Source organism: Mobula birostris, chromosome 12 (genome assembly GCF_030028105.1).
Source record: "Mobula birostris isolate sMobBir1 chromosome 12, sMobBir1.hap1, whole genome shotgun sequence".
NCBI lineage: Eukaryota > Metazoa > Chordata > Chondrichthyes > Myliobatiformes > Myliobatidae > Mobula > Mobula birostris.
Window position 1 is genome coordinate 28,834,437 of NC_092381.1, and position 14,360 is coordinate 28,848,796.

The 14,360-nt window shown below is 42.8% G+C and overlaps 1 protein-coding gene across 1 annotated transcript; it reads left to right on the forward strand.

Moving 5' to 3' along the window:
• The first annotated feature begins 8,594 nt into the window (after window positions 1–8,594).
• LOC140206284 (transmembrane protein 125-like) lies at window positions 8,595–12,609 on the forward strand. Its single transcript, XM_072274614.1, has 2 exons — window positions 8,595–9,618; window positions 9,885–12,609. Exon 2 carries the CDS (start codon window positions 9,908–9,910, stop codon window positions 10,568–10,570), a length of 663 nt encoding a protein of 220 aa, XP_072130715.1. The 5' UTR covers window positions 8,595–9,618; window positions 9,885–9,907; the 3' UTR covers window positions 10,571–12,609.
• The last annotated feature ends 1,751 nt before the right edge of the window (window positions 12,610–14,360 follow it).

Sequence of the window (14,360 nt, forward strand, 5' to 3'; positions counted from 1 at the left end):
GTCGTAGTTGTCCATGGGAACAGTACTGGAGGATTGGAGGGAGGCGAATGTTGTCCCCTTGTTCAAAAAAGGTAGTAGGGATAGTCCGGGTAATTATAGACCCAGTGAGCCTTGCATCAGTGGTGGGAAAGCTGTTGGAAAAGATTCTTAGAGATAGGGTCTATAGGCATTTAGAGAATCATGGTCTGATCAGGGACAGTCAGCGTGGCTTTGTGAAGGGCAGATTGTGTCTAACAAGCCTGATAGAGTTCTTTGAGGAGGTGACCAGGCATATAGATGAGGGTAGTGCAGTGGATGTGATCTACATGGATTTTAGTAAGGCATTTGACAAGGTTCCACATGGTAGGCTTATTTAGGAAGTCAGAAGGCATGGGATCCAGGGAAGTTTGGCCAGGTGGATTCAGAATTGGCTTGCCTGCAGAAAGCAGAGGGTGGTGGTGGAGGGAGTACATTCAGATTGGGGGGTTGTGACAAGTGGTGTCCCACAAGGATCAGTTCTGGGACCTCTACTTTTCATGATTTTTATTAACAACCTGGATGTGGAGGTAGAAGAGTGGGTTGGCAAGTTTGCAGACAACACAAAGGTTGGTGGTGTTGTAGATAGTGTAGAGGATTGTCAAAGATTGCAGAGAGACATTGATAGGATGCAGGAGTGGGCTGAGAAGTGGCAGATGGAGTTCAACCCAGAGAAGTGTGAGGTGGTACACTTTGGAAGGACAAACTCCAAGGCAGAGTACAAAGCAAATGGCAAGATACTTGGTAGTGTGGAGGAGCAGAGGGATCTGGGGGTTCACGTCAACAGATCCCTGAAAGTTGCCTCACAGGTGGATAGGGTAGTTAAGTAAGCTTATGTGGTGTTAGCTTTCATAAGTCAAAAGATAGAGTTTAAGAGTCGCGATGTAAGGATGCAGCTCTATAATACTCTGGTTAGGCCACACTTGGAGTACTGTGTCCAGTTCTGGTCACCTCACTATAGGAAGGATGTGGAAGCATTGGAAAGGGTACAGAGGAGATTTACCAGGATGCTGCCTGTTTTAGAGAGTATGCATTATGATCAGAGATTAAGGGAGCTGGGGCTTTACTCTTTGGAGAGAAGGAGGATGAGAGGAGACATGATAGAGGTTTACAAGATAACAAGAGGAATAGATAGAGTGGATAGCCAGCACCTCTTCCCCAGGGCACCACTGCTCAATACAAGGGGACATGCCTTTAAAGTAAGGGGTGGGAAGTTCAAGGGGGATATTAGAGGAAGGTTTTTTACTCTGAGAGTGGTGGTGCATGGAATGCACTGCTTGAGTCAGTGGTGGAGACAGATACACTAGTGAAATTTAAGAGTCTACTATACAAGTATATGGAGGAATTTAAGGTGGGGAGGCAGGGTTAAAGATCAGCACAACATTGTGGGCCGAAGGGCCTGTACTGTGCTGTACTATTCTATGTTCTATGATGAAGGCGATCAGAGATGAAGGTGATAGAAATTTGGAATTCTGTAAATGACATTTGATTCCAGATTACTTGTTAATTTTAATTCTACAATAAACCAAAGCTATTGTGAAAAGACTGGAATTTTGTCTCAGATCATTTGTGAACACACCAAATGGCAGTAGGTTCAAGGAGCTTAGTACTTCTCTGCCCTTGGGCTTTGATATAAAAAATATACATTGCTTTTTCCTGTCCTCGCATGGAGATATTTTTCACCTATTTGTTATGCAATTGTTTCATTCTTTTAGTGTCTCACTCAATCTCAACAGAATAAACCCATGACAAATCTAACTGCTGATCTACAAGTCTGGAAAGGGAAACTTTGGTAACTGCAGCCTTCTAGTCCCAAGAGCTTCCTGTGGCTGTTGGTCACCCACAGCTTCCCTTGTGAATGCATGGAAGAAATTATTAAGAGTGGGGAGAAGACATTATGAATTGAGCTCTTCAGGCCTGTGCAATGAGCCAGACAGCATTGAGCTCTGAGGTTTTTAGAGCACCTGAATTGGTTAATTGTGGTTTAATGAGAGTTATTAATCATTTAGAGGCCCTTGAGTTTTTCCTCAAGGAACTTGCTTTCTGTAATGCAGTCTCCAGCTGCTTTCTGTTTAAAATTGTTAAGTTTATGTCAATAGGCTCAGGGATTCCATGTTACTTTGTACTATTTAAGCAGACACCCAATTAGCAGTAATCACAGAGACCTAGTTTTGAGGATGTTACATCTCATGGTGTCACATGGCCAAGTCACTCATGTTCAGTTGGAATCCTCATGAATAAAGTTTGGTCACCATCTCTACAGAGTTTCTTCCACACTTGGGTTTCAATATTTCCAGTGCACATTGTGACACATTATTGTAATAAAAGAATTCCAGCCTAGAAAAGGTCTTCCTTCTGGGTATAAAATAAGAATAGAAGAATCAGGAGCACATGAAGGTCAATGGGGCTTTCAAATCTGCTCATATCAAACCCTAATGGAAAATCTTGCCTTCAACACCTCTTTCCCACTCTCTTTTCCTCCCTTGCAAGTTTTTTTTTTTTATTTTCATCCAGTTATCTTTGTACCTTAAATGCCTGTCAATTTTCATCTAGATATATTTGTTGACTATTCACTGTGTCACAAAGGGGGCACTGATGATGGACCCAAATGCTAGATACAGACACTGAAGTACAAGGAACAGGACTTGACTACAGTAGGGACATAACAGGATACAGACAAGGAGCAGGGACAAGAATGCAGACTTGGGCTAGGACATGGATTAGACACAGGGAACCCAGACAAGGAACTATGAACTAGGAGCCTGGGTTTGGACTCCGAGCCAGAGACTGGACAAAGACCCAGGACCTGGGTCTTGCCTCAGGCTCGGACCCCAGAACTAGGCAAGGACATGACATGGCTACAGGACAGGACGTGGCTGGGGACTTGGTGCTTGAGGCTTGAGGCTGATAACTCGGAGACTGGAGCTCAGAGACAGACTGGGAACTGTACATCAACACAGAGCCAGGATTTATCTTTAACACAACACCAACATGAGACAGGACAGTACATAGACATAGAGCCGGGACTTATACTTAGACAAGCCGGGACTCAAATTCTTCTCCACACTAAGGTGGGACGGGACCATTCGTCAGGTAACGGCAGACAAGAATGACAGACAAGACAAGACAGATCCCCCTGCAGGACAACAGCAGAACAGCCTGACTTGCCCCACGGAGGCAAGGACAAGAAGAGACAAATACCGAAGAATGACAGACAGTTCCATCTCTCCATCAAGGTTGCTCCAAGACTCAGTTCGGCCAGCAGCCTCAGCCGGCTACAGAAACAGCCAGATCCCTACCTAGCTCGGAGTGGCTGGCAGCCACTCAGCTGGCCCGGGAAACAGCCGAATCCAAACTGCAAAGACAGCTCTGACTACCCACAGCAAGGCTCCATGAAGCGATGGTTCTCCAACACAGCCTAAAAATGACGTGGCCACTCTAGCCTTCCACCGGCAGGTTGTTCTCAGGGGATCTTGACAAGACAAACCAGCAGCCCACAGACGACTACTTCTTTGTTTTATGGCGGTTGGCAACCAGTTTTCAGTGCATTACCGCCACCTGCTAGACTTCTTGTGTTCCAACCAAATGTGTCCTGGAGTTCTCTACTTTAGACAATCTAGTTCAGCCTGCAGTTCTCTATTAGCATCACTCAATTCCTCGTGAACGCTTAATGCGCTCATTAGATAATGCCACAAACTACTATTCTGCCCTAATTTTGTCACGTTTTTGTGTAGTTGCATTACCTCAATTACATTGATTTCATCTACATCCCTTGTAAGACTAAAATAGTCTTCTTAAAGAATATTAATTATCATATGTTATACTTCTAAAATTGCTGTTTTTCCAAGTCTATCTGCTTTTTCAGGTTTTCCTTTTCTTGGATCATAGCCTGCAGTTGTTAACTGAGATCTCGGAGTTCTTCTTCATTTGCTTCCATGTTTTCATTCTATAATCTGAATGTAGATAATTCATTTTGCAACAAATTCCTTTTCCTTTTGTATTCTTGTAGTAATATCCTCCATTTTCCAATCTCTTTCCAACTCACCATTGTTCTTGTCGGGTACTTCATTTGTTGTTGGAGTTCTGCACATTTACCCTGGGCTTCAACCATAAAATCTGAGGATTTTCCTTAAATTCTGAAACATTTCTTAAATTCTTGACCATTTGCGATAAATATACTGCCATTAAGATTCCATCTCCCCTGCCTGTGAATTGTTAGATCCTCCATTCAGCATTTCTTTGACTTCTTCCCACCTAATTCCTTTAATACCAAGATACTTTTCTGCAGACTTGACGATAATTTTAATTTTCTCATTTCTTTTGCTTATTTGCGCTGAACAATTAATTGCACCTACCATAAGTACGAAATCCTTCCTACTCATTAATAGTGTATCCTTATTTTTCATATTACAGCTCTCACAATTCACCAGTTTATTCCCTCTATTTGTCTGCTTGACAGCCTTTTTTTCATCATATTCTTTCACTGCCTCTGCACAACTGATTCCTTTAGTTACTTTTACATATTGTATCTCAGCCGCCTTCTTGCTATAAATGCACCTTCGATAAGCTGCACTGTGTTCCTCGCCACAATTGCAGCATTTCAGCCTAGCTCCCGCTTCACATTTCCCATATTCATGTTCTCCAGCGCATCGCCCACATCTTTGTTTTCCCCTGCAGACCACCGCAATGTGCCCGAATTTCTGACATTTATAGCATCTTAAAGGCAGTGGTATATATATTCTAACCGCATAACACATATACCCTAAGTAAACGTTAGTCGGCAATCTCTCTTCATCAAAGTTAACTTTCTCCTGTTTCTTGTAACTTTCAAACGTTTGGCCTCAAAAATTTTTGCTCCTTTTATGTTCTGTTTAATCTCATCCATAGTAACTTTTGTTGGTATCCCCGAAATAACTCCTCTAGTCCACTTTGTTGTTGGGTATTGAGCATTGTACTTCTTTGCCGTCTATTTTACATAACCTTATCACTTTGCCTTGCTGAGTACTAACCCGACAAATCACTAATAGCGATCCATTTCATAAAATCTTTGCTCCTTTAATCTCGCCTATAATTTTGTTGAGCGTCTTCATTAAACAAGTTAGGTTCTAATCACCAAAAGGCGCCCCATCTTCACTTAGTTTTATAATTGCTTTAATCTCATCTTCTTTCCATTGTTTTGCTGTCCTGTTTTGATCATCCACTGACTCCTCTGTCACAATCGGGGTGCTGGGAACAGACCCAAATGCAAGACACAGACACTGAAATACAAGGAACAAGACTTGACTAGAGTAGGGACGCGACAGGATTCAGACCAGGAGTAGGGACAAGAACACAGACTTGGGCTAGGGAACGCGGGACCAGAACTAGAAACCATGGACTAGGAGGCAAGGCTTGGACTCTAAGCCCGAGACTGGACAAAGACCCAGAACCTGGGTCTTGCTTCGGGCTCGGACCCCAGAACCAGGCAAGGACATGACATGACTTCAGGACAAGACATGGCTGGGATCAAGAGGCCTGAGCTTGGAGACAAGACAAGGATTGGACTCTAAGCCCGAGACTGGACAAGGACCCAGAACCTGGGTCTTGCCTCAGGCTTGGACCCAGAACCAGGCAAGAACATGATATGGCTGCAGGCTGGGGTCTTGGGTCTTGAGCTTGGCTGCAGGATCCTCGAGGCTTGGGGTCTTGGGGCTGATAACTCGGAGGCAGGAGCTCAGAGAGACTGGGAACCGACATCAACATAGAGCCGGGACTTATCCTTCAACAAGCCAGGACTCATCTTTAACACGACACTAACATGAGATGGGACAGAACATAGACATAGAGCCAGGACTTATCCTAAGACAAGCCGGGACTCAACTTCATCTCCACACCAAGGTGGGCAGGTCCCTCCTTCAGGTAATGGCAGAATGGCCAGACTTACCCAACAGAGGCGAGGACAAGACAAGACAGGCTCCTCGCAGGGCAACAGCATAATGGCCTGACATAACCCACAGAGGCGAGGACAAGAAGAGACAAACACCAAAGAACAACAGACAGTTCCATCTTTGCTCTGGGGTAGCTCCAAGTCTCAGTTCAGCCAGCAACCTCAGCTGGCTACAGAAACAACCAGATCCCTACCTAGCTTGGAGTGGCTGGCAGCCACTCAGCTGGCAGGAAACAGTCAAATCCATACCACAACAACAGCTCCAATGACCGACAGCAAAGCTTCATGAAGTAATGGTTCTCCAAACAGGCCTAGAGATCACAAATGGTTTCACTAGCCTTCCATCAGCAGGTTGCTCCAAGGGGGACTGACGAGACAAACCCAAGCCCCAAGATGGGAATCAGGTGCCTATGATTAATTCAATCAAATGAGGGACAGCTAGAAGACCCAGAGCCCTAAGTCCACAGACTGGACTGTGAACCAGAAAGCAGACTTCACAGACCAGACAATGACATCCTCAGAGTTTGATATCCCATACCTCTACTTTCTTTTCTTGTCTTTCCATTCCATTCCTCTTTCCCATCAACCTCCATCTCTAGTTCACTTCCACTCTCACCAAAAACTTCCTTCAACAGCTTGGCTCTTTCCTTGATGTGCTCTCTCTACCATTTTCCAGTCCATATCCCAGCTCCTTCAACAATACACCACCACCACCATCCAATCAGCTCAGCAACCCACAGTTGTCCCCAAAGCTACTTACATTCCAAGCCTCAAGATGGGAATCAGGTGCCTATGATTAACTCAACCAAAACAAGGGACAGCCGGAAGACCTGGAGTCCTGAGTCCACGGACTGGACCGTGAACCGGAATGCGGACTTCACGGACCGGACCATGACCCACTGTTAAAGATACTGTCCTATTCTGAGCCATTGACGAGGAGCTCAACCATTCGCAACTAAGCTGCCGAAGAAGCTCTTGAAAATGAAGAAGAGGATTTTTAACACAAGCACCAGAAAATCTGCAACACACACAAAATGTTGGAGGAACTCAGCAGTCCAGGCAGCATCTATGAAAAAGAGTCAACAGTCAACATTTCGGGCCAAGACCCCTCATCAGGACTGGGAAAAAAGATGAGGAATCAGAGTGAGAAGGTGGGGGGAGGGGAGGAAGAAGTACAAGGTAATAAGTGATTGGTGAAACTGGGAGAGGGGGAGAAGTGAACTCGAGTTGGGAGGTTGATTGGTGAAAGAGATAGAGTGCTGGAGAAGGGAAATCTGATAGGAGAGGGTAAAGACAATGAAAGGAAGGAAAGGGGGAGGAGCACCAGAGGGAGGTAATGGTCAGGTAAGAACATAAAGAGAGAGAGAGTAACAGGAATGGTGAATGGTGAAGGAGGGCAGTTTCTAGAAGTTCAAGAAATCAATGGTTATGCTATGAAGTTGGAGGCTAACCAGACAGAATATAAGATGTTGCTCCTCCAACCTGAGTGTGGCCTCATCACATCAGGATATGAGGCCATGGACTGACATGTCAGAATGGGAATGGGAGGTAAATTGACATGGATGGCCACCGGGAGATCCCGCTTTTTCTGTAGACAGGGCATAGGTACTCAGCTGACCAGCCTCCTAATCTATGTTGGGTCTCACTGATATACAGGAGGCCACACCGGGAGCACCGGATACAGTAGCTGACCTCAACAGTCTCACAGGTGAAGTATCACCTCACCTGGAAGGACTGTATGAGGCCCTGAATGGTAGTGAGGGAGGAGGTGAAGAGGCAGTTGTGGAATTTGTTCTGCTTGCAAAGATGAGTATCAGGAGGGAGATCAGTGGAGAGGGACAAATGGATAAGGAAGTTGCATAGGGAGCAATTGCTGCGGAAAGTGGGAGAGGGGGAGGGAAGATGTGTTTGTTGGTGGGATCCTGTTAAAATGGCTTTTTATATCAAGGCAGGATCACCAAAATGGAAGTCTTTGAGATTTTGTAAGAGTTGGGGTTGATAGTAGAACAGCTCTCTATTACAGTCGTAATCTCCTTCTCTGACATGGTAAATGTACCTCAATATTATCTAAGATAAACAAACTCAAAGCAAACAAGGGAGTTTAACATGGCATAACATGTCACCTTTTTCAATCTCTTACTAACTCTTCCTTCAGTTAGTCCTGACGAAGGGTCTCAGCCTGAAACGTCGACTGTACCTCTTGCTAGAGATGCTGCCTGGCCTGCTGCGTTCACCAGCAACTTTGATGTGTGTTACCTTTTTCAATATTCCTGCTGCAATCACAATCCAAAGAAGTTCACATTGTTTTGAAACATATCTAATGAATTATGGAGCTATATGAAAGCAATCTTTATTTTTATTGTTATATTTCTGAAAATTAATATAAATTTGGCAATTTTTCTGTGAAATTTGGGGACTTTGGATAACAAAAGCGAACGTAACATGTTACAGCTTTCAATCTGAGTCTTTCTTCGCGAGATTCAGAACCCCCACTGATTTGTAACGCAACGTGGAAAGAACCTGGTGCAATAAAATCTCAGTTCACAGATATCCATGCCTGAGAAACGATTCTGGGTAACTTTTGCAAGTAGCCCTTCCCTTCGGAGACGTACTTGTGCATTCCATGTTAAACCTGTTCTACAGCAGACGAGGGTGGAGTCAGAATGTAATCACACCGTATCCAACAGAAACAAAAGTGTGACGCGAAAGGGACACCTGCGTGGTCGGGGGAAGGACCTGAAGGAAAACTGAAAACTATGGTCTCCTTCACCCGAGCGCTGACGAAACGCAGACTAGGGCTGAATGGAAGCGGTGGCAACTTGAATATATCAATCAGTAGACACGGAGACTGAAAGAATTCACCTACGTACAACCAGGAAATGAAACAAGGGCCAAATTTGAGAAGACAGACCAATGAAGGAAACCAGGAAATAAAAGAAAAATAAAGTACGCAATGTATTGAAGGCTGGAGGAATCAGAAAAAATAACAAGGATTCGTGATGTTGTATTTTATTGCCGATTCTGTCGGAAAGGGTCAAAAGCACCTGGTAGGAACTACGTCGAACCCGGAGTTGCAGCCAATGATTCAGCAGAGCAGCAAGTTATACCTGTTGAATATGAAATTGAGCCTGGCGTAATGTAGTGCTGTACTACAGTCAGCCTGTATGTAACTGAACCCCAATGTTTTACTGGAAATTAATCCTGAACTAAGAAATTCAAATCAATACGGTGTAAAGCACCAGATGTCAAAAGTACAACATGCAAGCGGTTAAACGATGGAACTGTTGAGGGAAACTTTAATCCACAGCAACTTTAAACAGTTTTGGTGTACTTGGTTTGATTTTGTATGGCAGTTTCTCCGATGGCAGTGTACAGTACATAGTCATTCCATCTGACGCTAGTTTTCTACGTGGAATAAAACTCGCTGAGTACTTGGACGTTTAATGAAATGCGGATTAAAAACATGGGAAATAAACAACGTCGTTAATGAAAAAGGCAAGTGATGAAGAATTAAAGTGGGCTCCTGGATGCGGGGTTGCTGCATACTTGCAAAATTTGGAATCACTTGTGCTTCTAACTCCAGGTGAACTTCCACAGCCACTGAAAGTGCAGAATTTCCAAGGAGTGTCGTTGCATCCTGCAAAAAAAAATGTTTCTGTTGTATTGAGGAGTTTTTGGTGAGAACGAGTTATGCTTTCCTATAATTTATGTTAAGACAATGTTGTAATATATCTACAGAACGTAGAAATGAAGAACTTGCCTTGTAACTTATGCTTCAAAGATTGTACCAGATATAGTGACATCTTGATAAATTCTGTACTACGTTTATGAGTATTGGGCGTCTGTATCATCGTGGCAACATTCCCAAACTCTTTAAAAGTTAATCATTAGCTTATTTAATGTGTGGTGTTTTGAAGATTTATGTTAAATTTCTTCATTTTAGATACTGACGGACAATTTCTCCAGATGTCTGAGCTTTCTGAGATCAGAGCTGGCCGTTTCCCAGCAAATCGTTCCCGAATCCAGCAGAGTATCTTGGAAGATCAGATTGAACTATGGTGGTTCCAGGACATGAAAAGAGTGATCTTGTGCTACTCCGTGATGTTGTTCTTGATGTTAGGGACTGGAATAGGGGGGATTGTTATGATATCTACAACCATCAGTAACTCTAGTGAATGGAGACTGGGCATAGGAATTCTCCTGTGCCTGTTATCTTTAGTTATTCTCTTTAAACAACTGTTGACCTCTGCCCTCCAGGACATGAACTGTGTGAGGAACAGGGCTCATATCGACAAGTTAAGGAGTGGTGGATTAATTGATTATCTGGTTATTTCATTCACTGGATTCATAGTACTTACCTGTGGTTATATCCTGATAATTGTGGCAAATTCTGAACGTTACCCTCCAGTTAGATACTGGAGTGATAAGTTGATCGCAGGGGTAGTTCTAACAGTGATCGGTTCCACCATTCTGATTGTACTATTTTTCTATGTGTTAATCTTCAAACTATATTCCTATATAGTAGCTAGGTCCACAATCAGAAGGGAGCAAAATGTTTTTACTATTTCGGGAAGCAATGTGGTAGAGAGCCGAACAGAAATCTCTGCTAGTACCTCCAACATATTATAAAATAGGCAATGGCCGAGTTCATTGCAAGATAACCAACTGATCAAATATTGAGAACACTGTACAGTGAAGGATAGTTCATCTCAACTTCCTAATCAATCGTCTGAGATCAGTTACTGGATTTTGTTAATATGGTGGCACAGTTGTGCAACTAGAACTGCTTCCTTCCAGCTCCAGTGATGTGAGTTAATTACTGACCTTAGAAACATAGAAAACCTACAGCACAATACAGGCCCTTCGGCCCACAAAGCTGTGCCAAACATGTCCTTACCTTGGATACTGCCTGTGTGGATTATCCCCATTCTCTCTCTCACACACACTTAACTGGTGTTCCACTTTCTTCCCAGTCCCAAGGGTGCGAGAATTGACTGACTACTGTAAATTATCCCTGGTACATAGGTAAGGGTACATTTTGAGGGAATTGTTGTCAATGTGGGGACAATAAAGTGTGATTGATCTAATAGTGGAGCATCTCCACCATGATAAAACAATACCAACTCCAATGGACAGGTCATGAAATCCAGATACCTAACTCACATTCCCCCAAACACATCCTTTACCATCACTTGAAGGAAGGTCAGTGAGCCCCTGGTGGGCAAAGGAAACATGTTAAAAAGAACATCAAAACCAGCCTGAAGAAACTCACCATTACGTCTAAAAACTGGGAAGACATTGCACACAAAAGATACACTTGGAGAAATCTGTTCAAGAGGGAGCTGTGCTACATGACAACAGCCTCTGCTCTGCTTCAGAGAACGTGGCAGCTGTGAAAGGAGAGACTGGGAAAATGAAAGGACCTGACCACTAAGCTCAGTCATCACTTAATTTTGCCCACACCCCACCAGATTATGTGGATCCCAGACTCGACTCTACAGCCACCTGAGGAGCCACCAGTAGGAGAACATCTTACTCTACTTGAGTGATTGCACTACTAATACTAGAGATTAATGTAGAGCAGATTCGTCTAAGTGGGTGCTTGATAGCATAGAATCAATGAGCTAAAGGGTTTGTCTATGTGTCGTATGGCAGTATGACTATTATTAATAAGGAGAATGTTAAAGGAACACTCTAAACTACATCACATACTTCTGATGTAGTTTGACCCCCAAAACAACCCCATTGATCCCATTTTCCTTTTTTCATATTTTTCCCAATAGCCCAGCAATATACTTCTTCTTGTTAGGGGTAATTTAGAGAAGTTAGTTAACTTTCCAGCACATTACTGGGATGCTGGAACACCTGATGGTCATTGGGATACACTAAAAATTCCACACAGCACCCGAGGGCAGGACTAGACCCAATTCTTTGCCATTATGACCAGCTGTGAACTTTGCAATATAATCTTGAGCAAATTCCAAATACAGGAGCCAAATACTATAGAGTAAAGTGTGAACAAATTCAATCATGTTAAGATTTATATTAATGAAACCAATTTAAGAAGTATAAACAGTTCTTCACTATAGTAAACAAATTCTTTACTATAATTTATAATACTTTAATTCAGAAGTTTGAACCGAATGCAAATATAAAACTTAATTAAGGTAAGGTCAGTTAGAATGTAATACTGTTACAGACTTTTTCAGAAGTAAATCAGTTATCTAGACTTCTGTTTTAAATCCTTGTCAATGGAGAATGTGAAGATAGTGTTGTCTCACCACTATTGGTACACCAATTAAAATAAATTATTTTGGGGCTTAATGAAGTCTAATTTGGATTTTTATTTTATGCCTATTTAAATATTTAAGGATTTGTGTACACATGCACAATTAGACCAAGAGTGTATGGAAAAATATGTGCTGGGGTGCTTAGCAGATGTAAGCAAAGAAGTGTTTGGATTGAATGAACTCTCTTGTATTTACAGTAATCTAAATTATGCAAATATTGACCATTATTACTTAGTTACTGAAAGATGATTTCCAATGTCATTGTAGTATAATTCAGACATGTTTCCCAGGGTATCAAAGAGGTATACCTTTATTGAAGACTGAACTTACCGATGATTTTTATTATTCTCCCTGAGCTTCCTGATTTCTTTCTTAGTGACTGTTGATTTACAGGAAGTCTGTAGACTGCATTTTCCATTTACTAATATATTACATTAGAAATGCCATGGTCACTAAAAATTTAAACATGAATTGCTTGTTTTGGTGGTTTTGGTGTCTTATCAACAAACATGATTCATAGTTTAAAACCTAATGCACTAATTTAGTTAGAATTTAGTGGTAGAAAAGGCCACGTTTCAAAGGTCAAAGTATATTCCTTATCAAAGCATGAGTACTACATGCAACCTTAAAATTTCCTTTACAAAGAAACCCAATAAGACCCATAAAAAAAATCATCAAACACCCAATGTGCAAAAAAAATCATGCAAGCAATAAAAAGTAAACAAGTAACACTCAGAACAAGAGTTCACAAAAATAATTCATCACTGCAGCCCACCCAGGAGCCCGCTAGATGCAGGCCACAGCCTCAGTTCAGTGCAGAGACAAGTAAACCTCACAGAGCAGCGAGCTGAACACTGGTCTATCCCTTGCCTCCGGCCCTGACACCCCAACCTTTCCAATCTGGCCCAGTGCTTAAATCAGCCAAATATTGGCTCATTCCTCACTCTGAGACCTGGACGCTGCCGCTTTGATTCAGCCCCGTCCATTACAACAACGTCCAAACACAGGCCCGTTCCTCTCTCTCAGGCACAGGCCCAGCCGCCTGGACTCGCCCCTTACCCAAACTTGATTGAGGCCAGGTAAAGGACCACCATGCCAGGCGGTTATAGATTAACTCACAAGTGATGGACATAGTATTTATCTGAATGCCTGTAGCTTTCGAAACAAGGTTAGTGAACTTGTGGCACAAATCAGTACAAGGAGGTACGATTTAGTAGCCATTACAGAGACGTGGTTGCAGGGTGGGGAGGATTGGGAATTAAATATCCATGGATATCAGGTAATACAGAAGAGTAGACAGGAAGGTAAAAGAGGTGGGGTAGCGCTCTGAATTAAAGATGAGATCAGGGCGATAGTGAGAGATGATATAAGATTTAAAGGGCAGAATGTTGAATCTGGGTAGAGATTAGGAATTGTAAAGAGAAAAAAAATCACTGGTGGGAGTTGTCTATCAGCAACTAAATAATAACATTACAATGGCACAGGCAATAAGCAGAGAAATATCTGAGCTTGTAAGAATGGAACAGCAGTTATCGTGGGGTCTTTAACTTGCACATAGATTGGGTGAATCAAGTTGGTTGAGGCAGTCTTGAGGAGGACTTCATAGAACGCATCCATGATGGCTCTCTTGAACAGAATGTTACTGAACCTACAAGGGAACATATTATCTTAGATCTGGCCCTCTGCAATGAAACAGGTAAAATTAGTGATCTTGTAGTTAGGGATCCTCTTGGAAAGAGTGATCACAGTATGATTGATCAGGACTAACTGAAGGAAGAGTGAGTAAGAGATTTGAAAGTTGGAGGGGGAGGGGGAGATCCAAAATGATAGGAGAAGACAGGAGGGGGAGGGATGGAGCCAAGAGCTGGACAGGTGATTGGTCCTGACGAAGGGTCTCGGCCTGAAACGTCGACTGCACCTCTTCCTAGAGATGCTGCCTGGCCTGCTGCGTTCACCAGCAACTTTGATGTGCGTTGCTTGAATTTCCAGCATCTGCAGAATTCCTGTTGTTTACAGTATGATTGAGTTTTTCATACAAATGGAGGGAGCAATAGTTCAATCTAAAACCAGTGTATTATGCCTAAACAATGGAGACTACAATGTGATGAGGGAGGATGTGGCTAGTGTGG